This window comes from Erpetoichthys calabaricus, chromosome 5, assembly GCF_900747795.2.
Source record: "Erpetoichthys calabaricus chromosome 5, fErpCal1.3, whole genome shotgun sequence".
NCBI classification, from domain to species: domain Eukaryota; kingdom Metazoa; phylum Chordata; class Cladistia; order Polypteriformes; family Polypteridae; genus Erpetoichthys; species Erpetoichthys calabaricus.
Window position 1 is genome coordinate 179,763,634 of NC_041398.2, and position 23,227 is coordinate 179,786,860.

General features: G+C 37.9%; 1 protein-coding gene across 1 annotated transcript in view; it reads right to left on the reverse strand.

Moving 5' to 3' along the window:
• Positions 1 to 951: 951 nt before the first annotated feature.
• nop14 (NOP14 nucleolar protein homolog (yeast)) overlaps positions 952 to 23,227 on the reverse strand; it is a 75,199-nt gene continuing 52,923 nt past the window's right edge. Inside the window, exons 14-19 of the mRNA XM_028802260.2 lie at positions 21,610 to 21,763; positions 17,820 to 17,979; positions 10,717 to 10,864; positions 8,375 to 8,493; positions 3,976 to 4,131; positions 952 to 1,322 (exon numbers count right to left, since the gene is read on the reverse strand). Coding sequence (XP_028658093.2) covers positions 1,223 to 1,322; positions 3,976 to 4,131; positions 8,375 to 8,493; positions 10,717 to 10,864; positions 17,820 to 17,979; positions 21,610 to 21,763 — 837 coding nt within the window. The 3' untranslated portion in view covers positions 952 to 1,222. The remainder of the gene's footprint in view (positions 1,323 to 3,975; positions 4,132 to 8,374; positions 8,494 to 10,716; positions 10,865 to 17,819; positions 17,980 to 21,609; positions 21,764 to 23,227) is intronic.

The window sequence follows — 23,227 nt, forward strand, 5'->3', positions numbered from 1 at the left end:
TGGGTCATAAAGCAAGACAACGACACAAGTTGTTCTACCAAAGAATGGTTAAAGAAGAATAAAGTTAATGTTTTGGAATGGCAAGTCAAAGTCCTGACCTTAATCCAATCAAAATGTTGTGTAAGGACCTGAAGCGAGCAGTTAATGTGAGGAAACCCACCAACATCCCCAGAGCTGAAGCTGTTCTGTACGGAGGAATGGGCTAAAATTCCTCCAAGCCGGTGTGCATGACTGATCAACAGTTACCGGAAACGTTTAGTTGCAGTTATTGCTGCAAAGGGTTGGGGTCACACCAGATACTGAAAGCAAAGGTTCACATACTTTTGCCACTCACAAATATGTAATATTCGATCATTTTCCTTAATAAATAAATGAGCAAGTATAATATTTCTGTCTTATTTGTTTAACTGGTTTCTCTTTATCTACTTTTATGACTTGTGTGAAAATCTGATGATGTTTTAGGTCATATTTATGCAGAATTATAGAAAATTATAAAGGGTTCACAAACTTTCAAGAACAACTGTTAGTCTTTTGTTTGCCAAGTGAAAATATAGTCTATCATTAACTAATTGTATAGTAATATAGATTTTTCCCCCTCAAAGTCATTAATATAGCTACTCAAACTTAAAACATTGCAGCATCAAGAAATATAACCTTGTTTATTATAGTAAGTAAATACATGAAGACATAAAATTAAATGGGAGGTGTAGAGGATAACCCAAAATAAGTACAGCAATAAAGTGAAACAAAAAACTGATTAAACCCCAGTAATAACATACTAAAAACATATATAGATACCTAACATTTGATTATAAGGAAAAAAATTCATAAATTCACTACACAGAGTAAACGTTTAAAATATGTGGAACTTAGAAAACACAGGGAAAGAAATGAAAGCCTGAGAAGTTAGTTTTTTTAATTTTTAATTTTATTTTAATATTAGTTTCTGTACATTAATAAATGGACATTCTGTACATTCTGGATAAAAAAAATCTGTTCCAACACTGTTGTAAATTCAAGCTTCCTGTGTAATAGTACTACACTGCAATTTAATTACCAATAGATATGATGGGGGAAAATTTTCATGATTCCTGAAAAATAACACAAAAAGTCTTTACAATGTTTGTTTTCAGCTCCACCTATGGGACCTGTAACTTGTGTTACTCTCAAGTCTGGCAGCAATTAAAGGTTTTGCTGGTGTTGTTTCATCGACACTGACGACTCAGCCTTTCATCTTCTTTTTCTTTAAGGCTTTCCATTCTCCTTCCTGTGTAGCCAGATTCCCAAACAGTTGTTTCACCTTCCTCTTTCTCTCTGCATCTCTGTAAACAGAAATATCAGTTATCCTGTGCAATCTACATTATAAACCAAATGTTCCAAACACAAATTTTCAGTAGATGATGTCTTTTTTATTTAAGAATGTAATGCCTGCTGTAGCATCAGTTGATATCCTTAAATGGCAACAGCGGTGTAAGATTACACATATCTATCTTTGTGTAAGCCAAAGTATACGGTTTGCTGCTATGGGGAAAATAAATATAGAAAAGGGTTCAACATTAGGCATTAAGGAACTGGCCAATTGCTTATAGCAATGTACCTAGCATATACAAGTGACTGGATCTTATTATTAAGATCTAGATTATGTTTATCCTCAGGTAAGACAACAAAAAGATAAAGAACTAGAATTTTAATTAAACGTCCATAGAATATATACCACATGATACTTACACACACACACACACACACACGCACACGCACACGCACACGCACACGCACACAAATAGATATATAGTCTCTTTATATGTGTATTCCAAATAATGGTATGTTATTTACCCGATACAATTCCAAATACCCAACTCCCAGATAAAAGAGCCTTCAGCTCTGAGAATTTTGCGTTTAACTTGACTTCAGCTGCCTCGGTACAGGATGAGTGAGCAGGCTGCCTGTTGCCAGGGCTGACTGACACATTTGTAAAACAAAGACACTGATGAGGATGTGAAAGGGAATTTAAGGTGGCCCAGATCTGAACTAGTGTGGTGCTGATGTGTCACCCCCGTTGCATGGCTGCACTCGGGTCATAATCTGGGATCCTGAGTTTGTTTGTTATGTGATGGATGCGGCAATGCGCTGTATCAGGGCATGCTCCTAACCATTCTCTCTCAGTATTACGAATACTTTCGTAGGCTTCAGAGATTCTAGTGTTAAACGGCAATATCCAAGATTGTTAAGTAAGCACCCCCTTTAATACAGCATCACTTAAACTATCACAGAAATAACCAATTGCCTACAGGATCACATACTGTATTAACTTAATTGTAGAATAAACACCTGTATGGAATCACTGCCGTTAACAATTTAAACAATGGCAGTTGTGGATTGTGGTCCTTAAGATTGCAAGTGCAGTTAGTAACAAAAGCAGTATGAGTTCCAAAGACTTTCCAAAAACAACTTGTGAAAAGATAAAACGCCAGGCATGGACCAAATAAAAAAATTCTAAGGCTCTGAAGATGCCTCAATGCAATATTAAATCCATCACTGAGAAGTGAATAGGGCATGGCACCACCCAAAGTCTGCAAAAACCGTGGCGTCCATCAGAGCTAAGTGACAGAGAGAAGACAATTGGTCAGGAAAGGCACCTGGAATCCAGTGGCAACCTTGAAAGACACACAAGTTCAATGTCCAACAGACTATAAGATGTGTATCATATAAAAAAGATATTGCAAACATCTGGCCTATAAAGGAGGGTGATAAGAAGAAAGGCACTTCTCAGATAGGTCCGTCTGGAGTTTTGAATGAAATTTGCCAAAAAACACCTGAAAGAACCTGCTGCAGATTTTGTGGACATGTGAGACAAAATAAAACTTTTTGGCATTAATGGTAAATGTTATGCCTGGTGAACACCCAACAAAGTCTACCACTAAAACAACACCATCTTGATTGTGAAGCAAGGTGATGGTGGTAAAATGTTATTGGGATGCTTCTCATTTGGAACAAAATGGGAAACTGTCAGGACTGTAGAAATGATGAATGAAGCCAAGTACTGGAAGATTCTGCAGAAGAACGTGATGATGGCTGCAAAAAAACTGAAAATAGGTTGGAACTTCACATTTCAACAAGACAATGACATAAGGTCAGAGCTACCTTGGAGTGGCTTGCAAAGAAGGTGTATATTTCTGGAATGGCCAAGTGAACATCCTGACCTAAATCCAACTGAAAATGTTTGGAGTGCCTTGAAAGTTGCCATTCATCATTGAAAACCAACTTACTTGTAGTTTGCATTTTTTTCAATCTACTGAGTGCATGTGTGTTTGTATGTTTTTCACATATACACATACACATATGTGTATATACAGTATATATACACACACACATACATATACATACATACATATATATATATATATACACACACACCTACATTATACATAATGTGTGTGCAACTGTCATCACTGTTTATTAAAGGACTTCTACATGTTCTAATGTTTGTTAGCTACACCAACTAATTTCACCATAAAGTCCAAAGACAATGTCAGGCAAAAAAAAGGCGCCTGGCTGAAAAAGGACTAATCTCCCAGATTACATAAAATTTAATGAATTCCAAGCAAATTCAGCCAATGAGCAAACATATTTTAAGAAGGTATAGCTTCTTGTAAATTAAGCTATGGTTTCCACTACCTACAATGTTCTAAAAGTATTATCTTTTACTTCTACAAAGAACAGGAGCAGTTTGGAGTAAAAGGTGAGTAATGACAGGTCACTTTCAGTGATGCTTGCCTCTGACTGCATTTATATGCAGGGCACCTATTCTGGACATCTCACAGATTAGAACTTCCTTTCCAAAAATGTTACAGATCAGGTTGTACAAGAAATGAAATACCTTTCTGTGAAATGGCTCTAATTCTTTCCTTAATTACTTTACAAACACATTAAAACAAAATTACAAGCACTGTACATGAATTACAAAAAGATGTTTACCTTTCCATGATCTCAGAAAGTTTCTCTCTTGCCAAGAACTGTGAGTCTCTGCGAATTTCTCTGATTGCACCTTTAAACTCTTTCTTGTACTTGTGAATTAGCCTCTGTTTCTCTTGTTCTTTCTTTGTTCCACCTCGTCTTCTCCCATTATCTAAACTGAAAGCATTTTTAAAAGGTCAAGCACATGTGAAAAGCAGCCATGCTGTTATAAAATGAAGTAATGAATGCAGACTGTTTTTCATAACTTGAAAATCATTTAAGAATTACCTGACGTCAAACAAAAAGAATTTCCAGTAAAAGAAAAAATATTTTTAAAAATATTTTTTTATAAAATTAGGTATCACTTCAGAAACAGCTTAGTCTAATAATTCTGCAGTAGCTGAGCTGCGAGATGTCCTATCATCTCTGTATGTAGAAAAATGTGTTAATGCAGATACACGTTCACTGCTATGTAAATTTGAGATTGGACACAATATACAGTATGTGATTGATTAAACATATTATACTCCAACCAGAAGTCCTGTTCCAATAAACAATATAAATTCAGACTATTATATTTTACATCATGGAACCAAGAAGTGCTGAACATCATCACCAATGCTTTTCACAACTGATAAATGATCCCCTTGCTATGTACCACCGCAAACAGCCAGAAATTTAGAGCATTATAAGGGAAGCAACTAATACATCTCTCCATGTTGAAAATATGTTGTTTTATATTACTGACATATACTAAACCCTGGCAAATGCATCAAATCTGTTGGAGGAATTCTAAGGAATTTCTGGGTTAAACTCTAGGAGTCATTAATTAGAAAAATAAAAATCCATTCAAATTACATTCCTGAAAACTGATGGTTATCATCAAACAAGATATTAATAGACATTCATCTATTTATCTTAATTAGCTGGTAAAATTAATATTGTTAAATGTATCATGAAAACAAGCCTCGTCAGTGTTTTGAGAGTGCCAGTGTGTGGACACAAGAGACCAGAGGGAGGAAAGGTCCTCAGTTAGTAATCACATTTGTCTTTCTATGGAAGAAAAATAGCTAAACCACCTGATGGCATCATCGCATGAATTGCGTGGCATGAATCGTATAAAAACTCTGAACCCCATCCCTAATACACTCATACACCCACATACCCCTCTACCCCACCTACACATTTACATAAAATTATTTACATGGTTTGCTACTGCTTCAAACAGCCTTCAGCTGTGTCTCATTATATCCAAGGATGGACATCTGTGTATTGCTGGAAATGTCACAGTCACTGCCATCTAATGGTATGAGGTTTGTGAGTAGGAGACCTATTGAGTCAGAGCTAATGACCAAGAAATGTGAGGTGGTACTTGCCAAAGGTGGCCTTACGACTCCTCTTATTTAGAATATATCTCATGACTGATGCATTGTAGTGTACAATAAATCTACTGTAAGAACAGATGTGTTATTTGCAGATATCTGTTGTTTTGTGAAGAATGTGAGAGTGATGTAACGTGGTTTGCAGTTTTCAGCCAATAACTTGTGTTTGCTTGGTCAATGGTATGGGTCACTACTTTGGTTGAAATCTATTTTTCAGGACTTTTTCTTTGATGCGTAACATTTGTGCATTACGTATACAGACAATTACTATGATTTTTTTCAAATTTTTTGGTGACAATTTATGTAATATCTCATGTATGATTTCATACCAGATTAAAAGTGAACCGTAAATAGTGTAACAATTTCATTACTAGGAATGTGAAGTCGACACTTGTCACTTACAAACAAGGCATTGCTTGTGTCGGTGTGTGGCATAGGTCATCTGCATGATTTAGCAAAAGATTTTTTAACTGACCACTCTGCCCCGTACTGGGCTGCTCAGGGTCTAATTATAATCTCAAAAACTGAATGGAAATTAGTTATTGACAAGGCAAGTTTTTCATCAGTTTTGCAAAGAATGCTCTAACTCAGTAAAAATTGTTTATCGCATAAATCTATCTAGACTAAGCTTATCCAAAATATATCTAGGACAAGACCTGGCCTTTATTTTATGAAAGTGAGTGAATTATTGTGTAACTGTGCATCTGCAAAGGCAAAACAAATTAAAGGATATTTCCAAATTGAAAAGAAAAGAAGCTAACAGACAAAATCTTTCAGTTGTATATATAGCATTCATAAGGAATGAAACTGAAAATGAAAACATAGGTTACATATCTAGGGGCTGGTAGGAATGATCACAAAAGGGAAATGAAAGGAGAGAAAAGTGAGAGTAGGTATGAAAAGCTGGTATTACAGAAAATGAAAGGAGAAACATCCAAGGCTGAGAATGAGCTTAGCTTGAAAGTTATCTTTGAAACCATGTGAAAGAACACAAACAGAGAGATCAATGTGGCCAAGTACTCTGCAATAGGTTTATCAGAGTCTTTGATCTTAACTGCTCAAATGAGCTCTCTGAAAGATCTGCTAGCCATATTCCTGTTTCACGTATGCAGATGGATTGATACTTTCTACAAACAATGCAGATAACACAATTTATAGACTGGAATGATGCATGTTGCTCAGTGTTGAATTCACTAAGGTATTGTGACATATTTGGAAGTGATACAGTGGTTCCAATTACAACTGAAAGTATGAAGTGTGGACAAGACCTTTGTGTACATTAGGAAGTTGATGGAAGGAGATTAATGGAAGGTTAGGACAAAATGCTCCCTGTGGAAGGATCAGTGTGAAAATGGGGAAATTTTCTTTAATGATCTATGGAAGAGATAAAATGTTAGGGTGGAAAAAAAGAGGACCAGCGGGATATGAGTTTCAATACTAGGATTACTCTTAAGACTGGATGTTCTAAGGCAGGCATGTCAAACTCACTACCACTGGTGGGCCGCTTCGACTGCCATACATGCGTCAGCGGGCCACACTGTAACAAATACTATTATACAAAGTTACTGTAGCTTTCTTTCCAATACTGAAAATAAGCCGTTATGCAAAAAAGCCCCCTGACCTACACTAATTTTACAAACTCAAAATCACAAAAATTTGTTAATAAACAACTCGCCAACTTCTCGTGTCCACTTCAGATCTTCAGCTGTAGTCTGCACTAACTGTTCGTTACAATGCTAGCACAAAATTACATAAAACTAGAGCAAAAAAAACGTGAAAATATGCGAGCTATTACTACTCGTGATGGTCAGTTCTGCTCAGTGGCCAGTCTCAGCATCCCAGCCAGTAGTGTAGCCTGCCAGGGGCGGCTCTAGGTTCGTGGCACCCCTGGGCAGAGAAAGAAACGGTGGCCCCTTCTCCCGCCAATGTCATTATGGTATCTTATGCACGGTGGATGGCCACGACGTTGCGGACACTACATAGCCGCCTTGTGCTCATGACACGATTCTTTATGCGCGTGTCTGTAACTTGAAAACCAAGTGGATATTCTCATTACGGCAGAACATTATAATACTACATACAGCTTACTGCTCCGACTCGAGCGACATTAGTAAATACAGCGTACTAATTAACAAGAAACACAATGTTTTTCGGCTACATTGCCGTCAGCTGTGTCGTTATTTTCTCTTTCTGTTTTATATTCAATATATATTGGCGTGGCGGCCCTGTGCAGGTGCACAGTTTGCACATGCCTGAGGCCGCCCCTTGCGACGTCACTGCTCATTAACTTTGGACAAGACTCGTGGCTATACTAGCAGATGATGTTTTCTGGTACCGTAATGCCATGGGAAAATGCGCTTTTATCAGAAGGCAGAAGTAAGAAAAGTCAATAAGTAACGCCGAAGATGCAGAATGAGTCAATCACAAACGATAGTAATCATTTTGTACAAGTTTAGTGCTAACTAGGATCTGTCATGAGGGCCGCACAGATTTCTGTTGCGGGCCGCGTGTTTGACATGCCTGTTCTAAGGTCTGCACCCACAACATGAGAGGGATGTCCTCAATGAAAAACTCTTCATTCAAACAACTTGATTATGGAGGTCAATCTGTGGTTGACAGGTCTGAGAAACTGTGAAAGAAGTATCAAATGCCAGCCTTGTTAGGATAAACATTTTGGATCAAGCAGCAAACACAATTTATTTAGACAACCAATTGCAAAATCAGCTTGCTATACTCCAAGAATGTCTAAGTAAAATGAGTAACAAAGATTATAGTTTGTTCAAAGCATAAGATATTAAATGGTAATAATGCATGCAGCTAAGAAAAACAGCATGATGTGTTTTCTGCAGAAGAAGAGCTGACAGGATGTGTTGACAAGATGTAGTGCTTTCCATGCCTTGATTAATTACAACAGAGAAACACATTAATAACTGTATTTAAGATGCCACTACACTACAGGTGGAACATTTCTACACCAAAATCCTAACATACATTTATATACATTTTATTTTCCAATACTTTTAAAATAACATACTTACATTTGGACTATTTTTGGAGTATACAGTTTAAGAGGAACAGGCTTCTGTTTATCAAAAACCAAAGGCACATACAATGAGGGTCTACTCTTGACCTCTTGTAAAATATTTTCAATAAGCTCCTAAAAAATAGATTAAAGAAATCATTTTCTGTGCTAAAAAATGTTATGAAAAAATGTGCACTGAATCTGTGCAAATTTCCTGTTGATTTAAAGTCATCAGTCTACTGAATTGTCAAATACTCTCTTTAACAATTACATTAGTTCAGATAACACACCAATTTACTAAGTCTCAAATTTAAATTGATTATTCATTGTCCATACCAAGTTATTCTAATACAATTTCGCAGAGGGCTGCCAGCTATTGGTTTAAAACTGGAACCAATCCTGGACTGGATGACAGCTCACTGTAGTTCAAACATTCTCATGCACTTTAGCAACTCTTAATTTATCTGTTGTGGTAAAGTGTATTCAGTTTGAGATTAGATTATTTATTTATAAAAGCAAATTTACAACAACAGAGGTTGCACCAAAGTACTGTATCAAGAAGCATTAAAATAAACACAATGCAAACAATCATGCAGAAGCAGATTAGTAAAACAACCAATTATAACATCCACCACAATCCCATTATAAACAGTGAAAGGCGAAAGAAAACAAGTAGGTCTTAAGACAACTTTTAAAAACTTCGATTGTGGATGAAGACCTGATGTGAAAAGCAAGTCATTCCAAAGCCTAGGAACAGTAAATGGGAAAGCTCGGTCTCCCCTAGACTTCAGCTGTGACCTTAGAACTACAAGGAGTAGTTGTCTAGCTGACCTCAATGCTCTTGGTGCCACATAGGGGTGAAGGAGGTCTCAAGTGTATTTTGGAGCAAGGCCATGCAAGGCTTTAAAAACAAACAAGATTTTAAAATCAGTGTGCCAGTGGAGAGAGGCTAAAGTGGGGGAGATATGATCCTTTTTTCTAGACCCAACTAAAAACCTAGCTGCAGCATTTTGAACCAGCTGAATGCGCGACAGACAGAGCAGATTTTGGCAGTCCCAAATATAAGGAATTACAATACTCTAGCCGAGATGTAATAAAGGCATGAATGACAGTTTCCAAATCCTTCTGTGAAAAAATGGATTTTAGTTTAGAAATTTGCCTCAGTTGGGAAAAACTGGACATTACTATTATTGGGATTTGTTTTTCAAAACTTACTGACGACTCAAAGATGATACCTAGGTTTCTGACATCATTATGAATCATTGCTGCCAAGAAGCATAACTGAGTGCCGATTTCAATTGCAGATGTGGTAGGACAAAAAATAATGACCCGTTTTATTTTTGTTTAACTGTAAGAAATTTGGTGCCATCTAATATTTAATATCCTCAAAGCATTTCAACAGCTTTTTTACAGAAGAAGTGATGTCACAAATAACTTTGAGGTACACCTGCGTAACATCAGCATAACAGTGATACACAACATCATGTTTGTAAAAGATGGCTCTAGGGGAGCAGATAAAGGGAAAACAGAACAGCCAGGATAGGACCATGTGGGATGCCTTGTGTGAAAGGAGCTGGCTGAGAGAAATGCCCATCTGTGTTAACAGACATATATCTACCTTTAAGGTAGGACTCAAACCATTTCAATGCACAGCTTTGAATGCATGCTTCATCCTCATGCTGTTTTAACAGAACCCCATGGTCCACTGTGTCAAATGCCAGAGATCCAGTAAGAGCCTGAGTCCAAAGTTAATAAAATATTATTTGCCACCTTCAGCGAATGAGATATAGAAGGCAACCAGAACTCCTTGGGAAAATGTGCAAAGTTCACACACAGTTGCCAAATCAAGTTTTGAGCCAGGTATACTGGTGCTCTGCAGAAATTTGGCTAACAAATATGCCATTGTGTCACCCATGTGATGATTTCTTCAAACCTGACACCCAACTTTTGCTCTAGTACATAGGAAAGAGCTTTCCCCGAATCGATTTTCAGATATATTATTACATGCTCATCTTCCTAAATCTGAACAGAGTTATGCATTTCCTACATCCCAGATTGGGAAAGTTATGGCGTATGTGATGGTTTGTCCTGTAATTGGTTGACACCCTATCAAAGGTTTGTTCCTGTTTTATGCCGATGCTGCCAGCCCTTTGAAACCCTGTTAAACATTCAATATACAGATGCACACTTCAGAGGTGTGTAGATTCATTAGCATTTTAGAAAAGAAAAAAAATGAAAGTGAATATATGTTTTATACAATATCTTGAACACCACTGTTTTTGTTTATTTTGCTTCAGTACACCATTATGGATTTACATTCAGATCCAAATTAGCACTGCAAAGTAACATACTACTTACTTGTAGATAGACAGGGTAGATTGTAACAGGCAGGTGCTTTTCAATAAGAGTAGTGATTGGCTGAAATATCTTGCTAAACAAAGGTAGTGACCCATACAAAGAAACACATCTTTTAACAAGGTCCAAGCAAGTGGCTAATGAAGACAACCTGCACAACAAATATTATATATTAGTTCATATGCATTTTTCATGAAAGTGACAAAGTAAACAACATTTACATACTTTGATTCAGCTATTTTGATCAGTACCTTTCAATATACCCCTCTACCTCAAAATATGTTAAGTTCAATCTATGCACATTTAACTCCATCCATCCATTCAATTCTTAACCAATTCATCTAGTTCAGATTTTCAAGAAGTCTGTTGTACATTGGGTGAAAACCTGGAACCAAACCTAAATGGACAGAATATCCAAACTCACTTTTACCACCAACAGATAAAGGTTATCATTGTTCTTTTGTCCACCCCCAGCTATGTGCTCCTGAAGGAGTGTGGCATTAGGTAGAAGACTTTTATTTAACTTTATGAAGACACTGCTAAATATAAAACATTAAGTGAGAGTTTCTGCTATTTTCTTAGATTTATAGCAGTAGCAAATAAGGCTTGCAGTGTGCAAGTCATTTTTTCCTTGGAAAAAGGGTAACAGTTATGATATTACATATAGAAGCAGAAACATACACAATTCTAATGATTTACTTATGAATTGGATTTATACTTTTAAAACTTCTAGCTAAATAATGCAGAATAGATAGAGGCAGTGATTGTACTGATGTTAATGTTTATTACTCCAAGGTCTCCCAATTGACCATGTGAATATGCGAGCCCAATGCCCCACCTAATATCCTCTCCTACACTACTTGCATTTTAAAGCATAATACAAAAGTAGGAAGCCATTTCAAAAGCAGCATGTGTGGTTATACTGTGATGTGTTGATCACAGACAGGCAAAAGAGAGAAGGAGTTAAGTCCAGGCTCCCCAAAAAAATCTGCTGTTTTGTTGTGAAGACAAGAACACCATGCAAGCATTTATTCAAAATGGAGCTATCACTCAAACACACGCAGCAAACAATTTGATAGTCAGGGCAAGACTTATAAAACTGCTCCACATATCTATATATATCCATATTACTAAACGAGAATGGTAAACCGGATGGACGCAGGGACATGGGCCGTGGACGCAAAAGACGAAGTGCGCAGGCGCCACACAAAGCCCCCCTCCAAGCACCGGAAAATGAGAAATGATGCGCCATGCCCATAGCAACAGACCCATGCAAAAAAGCGCCACACGAAGGCCATACCACACGAAACAGGACACACACAAAAAAAGAGGATTCAGACCCACGACACACAAAGCACCCCTCCACTAACAGAAATAAGAAATGAGGCAACGTGCCCCTAGCACACCAAAAACAAAGGAGTCAGACGCAAGCGCCACATAGCACATGAAACGGTATGCACACAAAAATGAGGATTCACACACACGACACACAAAGCCCCCCTCCATTAACAGAAATAAAAAATGAGGCAACGTGCCCCTCAAAGAAAACGCACACCTACAAACGACGTCATACATAGACAACAAGAGACCGGACTACAATACATATACAGGCGCGACACCTGATGGGTAATAATACAAAGAAACCCTCCAAGCACCGGAAAATGAGAAATGATGCTCCGCGCCCATGCAACAAAGCGCCAGACGAAGCCCATACCACACGAAACAGGACACACACAAAAAAGAGGATTCAGACCCACGACACACAAAGCCCCCCTCGACTAACAGAAATAAAAAATGAGGCAACGCGCCCCTCAAAAAAAACATACGATTACTTATCCATATTACTAACGATAAAGAACAAACAAGTCATGAATTCACGATCAGAAAAGGCTCCATATTAGCAGTCAGTGCGATCGTCCTTATTACTTATCCATATTACTAACGATAATGAACAAACAAGTCATGAATTCACGATCACGGGTACAAAACGATACGGCTCGAGTAACGGGACCACAAACACGAACCTGCATGAAAAAAAACAATACACGTCGGCGCCTACAACGCGCTTCTGAAACCGCGGAAGAAAAAATGTCTCGGCTCCAAAAACACATGTCACTCCTTATTCAAAATACCGGTCCCAATCACAGAAACATCTGTATCCACTATGAAAATGAACAGCAACAATGCACGTGACATCCATCTTGCAAAACTATTAATTATAAATGAATGCACAATGGCATCCAGTCACTTACTCAACACCATTGATAAACTTCTACAAACGTTGATGAATAATAATATTCCTTTTGGAGGAAATGTACTTTTATTAGGAGGAGATTTTAGACAGTGCATACCTATTGCTCCACATGCAATGCGCTCAGCTATTGTTCAGTCCACCTTAAAATACGCGGACAATTGGCATTGCGTTGATGAATAATAATATTCCCTTTGGAGGAAAGGTACTTTTATTAGGAGGAGATTTTAGACAGTGCTTAGCTATTGCTCCACATGCCATGTGCTCAGCTATTGTTCAGACCACCTTAAAATACGCGGACGACGTCATACATAAACAACAAGAGACCAGACTACAATACATATACAGGCGCGACACCTGATTGGTAATAATACGAAGAAACGAACAGTCCACATATTAACAGTGAGTGCGATCCTCCTTATTACTTATCCATATTACTAACGATAAAGAACAAACAAGTCATGAATTCACGATCACTGGTACAGAACGAGACGGCTCGAGTAATGGGACCACAAACACGAACCCGCATCAAAAAAAACAATAAACGTCAGCGCCTACAACGCGCTTCTAAAACCGCGGAAGAAAAAATGTTACGCGGACAATTGGCATTGCTTTCAAAAGATACAGTTGGTACAAAACATAAGACGTCCAGATCCAGAATATAACAATTGGTTATTACAACTGGGAGATGGTACACTCACCAATACAGATGGACTTCTCCCAGATATTATTACAATTCCTCAAGCCTTTATCTGCGACGACTTAGTTACGGAGATATTTGGAACAGCAATCTCATTAGACCAAATACCCCTTTTAACACAACGGACTATATTATGTCCAAAAAATATTAATGTTGATCACATAAATAACCAAGTCATTGCATTACTTCCTGTACAGGCACGGCTCTTTCTAAGCTCTGACAAAGTTGACTCTGATGACAACAATGACCATCTTAATTTCCCCTTACAATATTTGAACACTATTAACCCACCCGGATTACCACAACACAATCTTAACCTTACAATCGGAACAATAATCATGCTATTAAGAAACCTTAACACTAAACAAGGTTTATGCAATGGTACACGTTTAGTCGTCAACACCATGACACACAATGTTATTGAAGCAAAACTTCTTACAGGATCACATGCTAACAATACTGTTCTGATTCCTACACTTGACCTTACAAGTTCTGACCTAGAATTACCTTTTACACTTAAACGGCGACAGTTCCCCATTAAACCTGCATTTGCCATGACCATCAACAAATCACAAGGCCAAACCATGAACAAGGTTGGCATCTACCTCTCTGACCCCGTTTTTGGACATGGACAACTTTATGTGGCCTTCTCACGAGTTCGACGTTCATCTGACGTTAAAGTTAAGGTTATAAATGATCCATGCCAAGAGAAACTCATTCAAGAACAAGACACCATCTTTACTACTAATGTTGTGTACAAAGAAATTTTCCGATAAATCTTTACACTGTGCCTTGCAATTTATTCTTCGCTTCCTATATGCGTCATCTACACCTTCACACTATGCTATATCTCATACACACATCATGCTATTTATAATTGCCCAACACCAGGGGTTGGCGAGCGAAGCCCCCTAGTTATTCACTAAGCAGCCGACCAGGGCACGCAAGATACGCACGACATAGCCACGCCCACCAACTCACACAGCCCCGCCCACCAACTCTAAGACCATGGGACGAGAACGCCTGCCCGCCTGACTGTTACCAGCATTCACCGCAATGTACTGGAGTGTAAAACTATCGCAGCTGCTAACTCACAAACTGTCCTTATTCCCCGGCTGGCATTCACCCTCGCATGGCAGGCAAGACGCAAGACAGAGCCACGCCCACAATTCACTAAGGCAGCTGACCATGGCAGGCAAGACGCAAGATACAGCCACGCCAGTCAACTCACAGAGCCCCGCCCACCAACAATTCACTAAGCAGCCAGGCACGCCGATGATTTCCGCACGTGTTCAGTCTCTCCTGTGCATTCCTTGTGCAGCAAGCCAGAGAGAGAGAGTGACACACACACACACAGGCACGGGAGAGAGAGACACACACACATGCGCACAAGAGAGACACACACATACAGGCGCACGAGACACACACACACAGGCGCACTAGAGAGACACACGCAAAGGCGCGATAGAGAGAGAGAGACACATACACACACACGCGAGAGAGAGAGAGGGGGTGATGGACGCATAAGGCAGAGAAAGCAGTTAAAAGAATGCAACGGGCTTGATTTTATTTTCACTTCTGTTTACAGCGATCGGTTTGTAGCTTGCATTGTTGCAATGTTACTTTTCTTGGTGGTTTATTAAATTACGTATTTTTCAAATGTTCATTTTTTTCCCTGTGCTTAAAACTCATTAAAAAAGCGGCATAATTATGCGGCGTAGCAGGTTGGGTAGTTTACCCATATTTAGTCAACAGAAGCATTTCAAAATGCAATCCCTTGTCTTTCCCGCACCCAGATAACTCCCCAAGTCATGGGTGAGAACAATCTTCAACACCATCTCTCAATGACCACTCGGGAGAACCAATTGCTCAATTAGTTCATCCTAATGTGATCGGCAATCACCCAATTCAAGAAGCCAGTCTTAATTAAAAATTGTGGAGTTCAAATGCAAAATCTAAGCTGCAGCCAGCTTGTTTCAAGCATGCAAACTCTGTGTGTGTGTATGCACCTGTGTCCTCAGAACCAGAATCATCAGCACCCAATTCCGATCGGATGTCAGACCCTGCCACCCTAGTCAATGCTTCCCCAGAGCCCAATGCAGCAGTCCCCTCTGAGAAGGCTAAAAATACAAGCACCTGTTGCGAAGCACCCTCCAACTGTCCCAGAAATTCAAGTGAGGGATTGTCCCTGCCCTCACTGTTCAAATCAGGTTCAATCTCCAGTCTGGCTTTTTGGTCAACCTTGTCTGCAGCGAGCTCGTCTATTTCTACTTTGTAGGTGGCCAAGACCCACAGGAATAAGGCATTCCTCCACCTAACTAAGAAAGGCCAGGGTGAAGAGTTTGACACGGCAGTCTAAACTTTAAAGTTCTTTCCCTTATATTTCAGCAGGAGTAGTACAGTCTCATACTCCTTAATATCCCCATGAAAACAGCGAATGTTTACACAGTACATGCTTGCGTAAGATATCTGCTTGAGCACATTACATCTGATGATGCAGAGATCACAGCAGAATCCAACAGGGCTGGGACCTCACACCCAGCTAAGCAAACCAGGACCTTAAAAACTTACCCTTTTCAAAAGAACTTGGATTGAGAGCAGCAGACGTTGGACAAGCTACTCTCCCAGGACTCAGGTGGGAGACCAGAGTCCCTAGCCAAATGTTCAGACTGGTCTTTGCTGTTGGTCCTGACTGCAGAATTCCCCTGACAGCATCTGGATCCTCTCCAGCAGTGTGGGGACATGCCAACTGTACAGGTGTCACAGCCAGACTAGGGTAGCCACTCTGCATCCAATTGGCTTGGGCTCCTTCCAATCATAGGGGTCAGATCCAACAGAGTTTTGACATTGCTCTGAATCATCTCATCACAGAGGTTGTCGCTTATCCCAGAGAAAACTGCATCAAAACTGGCAATAACAAAATCCTGTGTGTGTGTCTGTGTGTTGACTCTTTTTTATTTCATTAATATGCACATTTTCCTCATTCACACTTGACACATTTGTATTAGCAGGATGAACAAGAGCCAGAGGTAACAGTATTGGCATTGAGCAAGTTGCCACCAAGATAATGTGACATACATGTTTCTCAGGATGACGTGTCTCTAGATGACTCTTCAGGTTTGTGGTGTTCTTTCCTGTAAGCTTCATTCCACATGAGTTACACCAAATTTTATTTTCGTCAGCATTATAATTAAAGTTGCTGCATATGTCTGACCAGTTTTTTCACCCAAGAATCACGTTGGTCGACATAGCAGAGTGGAGCAGCATTCTGGCTTACGTGAAGATTTCCTGATGGGCCAAAACTAGTGTTATGCAATTACAAGCGTGCTTACAAATTTTTTAAAATTGCACCACTGCATTCATATGCTCATTATTTGTTGTGTAATGTTATGTGTAATAGAGGTGTGCAAAGAGCTTCACATGGCTCTTTGTCCAGTTGTCGGTCTGTAACATTTTCATTTTGTTTTCATCAATAATTATTTTAAAAGCATTTAACTTAGTTTTCATCATTAACAGCACATTTTTATTTAGTTTTCGTTCGGTTTTCGTCACGGAAAAAAATTGTCATTGACAATTTTTTTTGACTTAGTTTTTATCAACAAAATTAACACTTCTGTAAACATAATAATAGAAATGTTAGTGTTGTTAAAAATAATCCTGGTTTGGTTTTAATACGTCAGGCTCAAAATTTTCATTATCCCTTGTACCACTTGAAATGGGACAGGAGGAAGGTGAAGGTTCTGTTGATATGGACCAAGCCTATTACTTTAAGTTTGTTAAATATGTATACAACTCTTTTCAAGTAGATTTCATATTTTGGATGCCTTGAGGTTACCATTTGTGATCTTTAATTTGAAATTATGATGTCATTAGACAGTATGTGTGATGAAATTATTAAGTACCATATCTTACTGTTTCCATTTAAACCACCCATAATCTAATAGAAAAACAAAATCATCTATCCTTTTAATAAAAGTCATGATTTTTCAGGAACTCATCCATGACAAGAAGCGATGACCCAAAAAGCAAATAGAAGGGTAGAGAAAGATGGAAAGATAACAGATAGAAAGAAAGTTTAAGGGCAGGAAATGAAAACGTGAGCAGTCACCTGCTCCACAACACATTTTAAAATGAATTACCTTTATCTCTCCCTACCTGAAATGATCCTGCTCCATTTCATTCTTTAACTCCAGCCTACAGATAGCAGACAATGGAAAAGACTTTTTCATCCATGACTCTGATGCTCTGACATTTTTTAGAACTAACAAGTCACATCGCTTTCCTTCTGCTCTGAATGGTGGTACTGGGGTATAACCTGGAAATTTTAATGGAACTGTATTTAAGTAGCATAAAAATACAATCAAAGTATTAAAAAAAACATTTTTTGTGCTGGTTTATCCTTAAAGGATAATTAGTTAATTAGTTATCCTACTGTAGTGTGTGGTGATGTCAATCAAAAACATTTTAAAAAGTAAACAAAAAATAAAACAACACAAAATCAGTATTACTGAATATTATTTTTTTCTACTGTACTGTTGCATGACGCCACTCAAACAACATGCAGAACAGTCTAATGGGATACTTCAAAGAAACTGTCTTTAATTATTTAAAAACTTGCCGAAAAATTAAAAACAAGATAGTACAATAAGCAATACTGAAAAATTCAGATGTGAGTGTGAGTAGGCTTTGTACCCCGGGAACCAAGTTACACAAACTATTGTGATACATTTCAGTAATTATTTACCGCTCTGATGCTGATCTTTCTGATTATAAAATAGGTCATTACGATATCAATTGACGAGAAGAATTCATAATTAATTGCAGAATTAAGGTATCTGAGGGTTCCTCTAGAGTGCCTCTTTCTCTCGCACGATTTGGCTCAAAAACTAATCAGCACATCGTCATCTCATAACAGGCTTACGTTTCGTGTTTGGTATTTTGCCAACCACCAGTTTTAGCTGTAGACCGTCCTGAAGAAACTGTGACACACAGACACACAAACACCCATCATCGAGATAAAGATATTTTCGGTAGCAGGGGACCCTAAAATGTTGAGATCTGTCAAAAACCAGAGAATTTAAAGCTTTTGCTCCTCCCCCATAGATGATAGGTTATGGTGGGGGAGGATACAAAGCAAAAACACCACATTTTTAATATAAAAAGCTAACTTATTAATGAACTCTGTATTTTCTGCAATTCACTCCAACAGTCAAAACAGCTTGCTTGGTAAAGCTCTATTTGTGCTCTATTCGAGCTGGTGTGGACGTAAGTATGCCACACAACAGGATTGGTATTCATCTACAGTGGATTCCTACCTTATATCTTTTGTTGTTGAGAACATGGCAGCATAGACTATATAATGTTGCAGGTGACTGAACCACAAAATAATGTACTCTGAACAGAAAAGACCAAGATGGAGTTGTTTGTTGTTATGTACAAATTAAACAGTATAATATCACAACACCTTGTAGACCATTGAGCTTGAAGGTGTAAGGGTAATGAATGATTTGGTAGATGTTTTCAAAAGCACAGGACCTGAGGGTTGGTATTTCACAAAGCATACATGTGCATTTGAGACTTAGCTCAGTAAACTTTGCTTGCATTATTTGTCATTATCTCAAATCGGGCTTAGGCAATCTATGACCAAGCACACACTTATAATAGTTAAGCAGACCCGAGAACAACCTGTCAATAAAATGTATCATAATTCAAAAAGCACAGAGGAGAGTGCAACATCAGCAGATGGAGTACCAGAAACTTTAAGAGTGAAACTGACTGGTAGTATGGAGAATTAGGGGACAGTTTGGAAAAGTTTAGAGTTTTATTTGTCATAAAATGGAAGAACATGTAACAGGGAAAATAGTGGTCTTTTCAGTAGTTGATAATGGTTGATCTATAATAACACAAAAAGGAAATGTGTCTGCTATTTTTAAAGCACGTAAGGCTGTGTGACACTCTATAACAGACCAATGCCAAAGTACATTGTAGTTCAGAAGTTGTGTACTGAATAATTGCATGTTAATGTCATTATTCACATAAAAAGAGTTCCAGGTAATTGGCCAGTTTCGATTGTAAAGGTACTGGATTGTGAATATTATACTTCAAACCCTTAAAAGAAGTATGTTATTATGAAGCAATATGAAGTACTTCTGGCAGCAACTGAAAATGACAGAATTACTAGAACATACAATACAGGTATATGCAAATATATATTGAGCATTTAGCAACCAAAAAAAAAATGCAGCTTCTGTCACTGGTGTGATACCCCAAATGCAACTCCTGCTGAATGAGTTTGCTCTCATCAGAATGTCTAATTGCAAAATACGATTGGCCATACGTCTATGTTACTGAAGCTATGAATGATTTGTAGTTTGCACAGCCAGCCTATAATCTGTAATGAGCTGGGTTGGGCTGTTATTCGCACATGAGTGCAGTCTATTGTGCCTATGTTTAGGAACCTTAAAAAACATTAATATCACTAATACAACTTTTGATTGATGTATACATTTTCTTAACTGGAAGTTTCTTCAATGTTCTATTATTTCAGAGTGTCCTGGAGATCTTTGAGGGTGTCCCCTAGCTCTGATATAAGCAAAAAAAAAAGTCAAACTGATACAAATAGTTTGCACAATGGTCAAAAAATCTCAGGTGGCAAGTTGACTTTATACTGTATGCAATTGTTTGAAATCATATACTTCAAAGTTGTTTTTTCTAGTTCTATAGCCATCAATAAATGATAAGGGGTCTTTGCTGGCCTTTAACTATTTGTTACAAGACAATCGGAGTTCCCTTATGCATTTCTAAGGAATGGACATTTTTATTCACTGAATGTAACCACTAACATTATGAAAATCTATCTGAATGTAACCACTAACATTATGAAAATCTATCTCACATGCCCACTGGAGGTGCTTTTGGCAATGGACGGGTGTCAGTATGGGCACTCTGATCAGTCTGTGGCTATGTGTGTTTTGACACCTTTCTCTCATGGCCAGGATTGTTTTTCAGCAATATGATCTGCTGTAGTTCTTCTGTGAAAATGGATTAGACAAGATAGCCTACGAAAAAGCACTAATATGCCATATTTTATGTTTATATTTGGACTTAAGTATAGCATGATACTGAATCAAATTAATTTTTTTCAATGTCATAGAAATAGACAAGGAATGCATGGAAATATTTATTTTGCATAAGAAATACAAAAATATGGATCAACATACATTTAACTATTTATTATCAGGATTGCTTGAAGCGGAAATAAATAAGTGCTGATTCTCTGGTTTTGTCGGCTCCTTAGTGCCCATCCCGGTTTTTTGTGAATTTTACACAATTTCTTAATATTAGCTCTTGGGTAACCCTGAAATTTTTGCTATGATATACACATATTAGATTGGAGAGCTTGAAGGTCCCTTGCATATCCTGCTCTAACCATGAAAGTATGTTAATATTTACTTCTGGTAAGCTGCAGTGAAAAACTGAATAAAGCCAGTACATCATACCACTGCACAACAGCACACTTCAAGACATGATCTTCAGTATAAAGATGTAGACTCAGTGTCAGTAATTAAGAAATCACTTAGCCACCGATTCAGAAAGTGTGCATTGAAAGGTCCTGGAAATTTCTTCAACGCTCTATTACTTCAGAGTGTCCTGGAGATCTTTGAGGGTGTTCCCTAGCTCTGATATAAGATCTCTCAAAATATGTATTATATAGATCTTGTGCTCTACTGTGAAGATTGCACTGCAATTAGACATATTTTTCACAAATACTGTCCAAGGTTAAAGAAAACAGAAACTTTCTGTTATAACATTTCAGCAATCACCTGGTATTAAATGACAAGCTCCAGGCTGCCTCTCTCAGACAAAGCAGGCAACAACTTAATTGTGACAGACAAAAATGTTTGTAAACCACTTACATCATTTTTTTCTTGCAAACAACACCTACCTAGGTTGTGTTTTTCAGGAACTGACAGATGAAGAATTCCAAGAAGATAACTGATAAGCTCTGGTACAAATTTCTGGGACAATGACACATACTCAATGAATAAACAGCATAGAAGTAATCCTTTTGCTACGTCTTGTAATGATGTTATTGGACACTACAGAGAAAAACACAGAAGTAACATAAGATAAAAAGATAGACCTGCTACACTAAAAAAATGACAAGTTTAGTAAGTGTAAACCTACTATGTTAACGTGACACTGATATTATGAACAAAAGGACTGTATATACATAATAGCACATATAGCCATCCAGCAGCCTAAACTACTAAGGCAGAGAGGTGACACTCTTGGAAATCTCTGTGTTCTATTTTAGCAAGACATGAAGGGATTTTATGAAAAGGACCAGGAAATAGAGACCTGGTCAAAATATGAAGATGGGTTCAAAATACCAAAGAATCTAGCTGATCTTTCGTCAATCCTTAATCACTAACCAAAAATCAAAATTCAAAAACAGGAAGCAAAGGATCAATAAGCCAGTAAGAACAGAAACAATAGCTGAGTTTTTATGTAGCGAATAAAATAAGCTTGTATACTATGACATCAGCTGTATCAATCTCTCAGAAGCTCGCTGAAGAATCACCATAACAACCAGAATCATCAAGCTCAGAATATGGCCTATTACGCTTCGCGTAATAATGAAAATAAAAAAAACTTTTTAATCAAAGTGATTTGAATATAAATATCTCAGAAATTAATTTTACAGGGCAAAGAATAAAGATAAGATACAGTATATGGAAAATATATAATGTCTCCAAAAACTCTAAAAAAGTAATAATAAATTAACAAAAAAACTTAAATCTTTACACTCAGCAAAAGGAGCAAGTAGGATTTAACATAACCAGCAGCAAATGAAGCCAATAAATAAACACTGTCAAAGCAGCAAGACAGGCAGGTGTCAATTTAGCTGAACAGAGTTAGAATCTGCTGCTTGTAACTTTCATCATTGTAACATCCTGCCTGTCAGCCATTCTGTCTTATGCGTAACTTAAGCGTAGCTGCTAGGAGGGGTAAGTGATGCTCCTTGCGATAGCTCAGCAAAGCCAGCATGTCAGTTAGTGCTGACTTTTTAGTGAAATTGTTATGCCTTTTTAACTATATGAGGTACTGTATAATTTTTAAAAGCAAAAGAATATTTAAGCATGAGGTTGTCATACAGTCATGGGAAAAGGTAAGTACACCGTCATTTAATTCATTTACTTTATTAATCAGGGTTTAAATCACCTTCACTTAGAAAGGAGTCAGCTGAGGTGGTTTGGATGTCTGATTAGGATGACTCCTGGACCACCTCCTTGAGGGAGACCCAGGACACTCTAGAGAGATTATATCTCTTGGTTGGCCTGGCAACACCTTGGTGGCAGGAAAAAGGGGCATCTGGAGATTTTTGCACAGACTTGCTCCTGTGACCCAGACTTGGATAAGTGGTAAAAAATGGAAGGAAGGATGGATAGATGGGTCTAAATCATAATTATATTGTTATCACCAACTTCAATAAACAGATAAATCTAACCTTAGGTGACAAATACAACATAACAGATTTAAACAATTTTTCCAACAAGTAA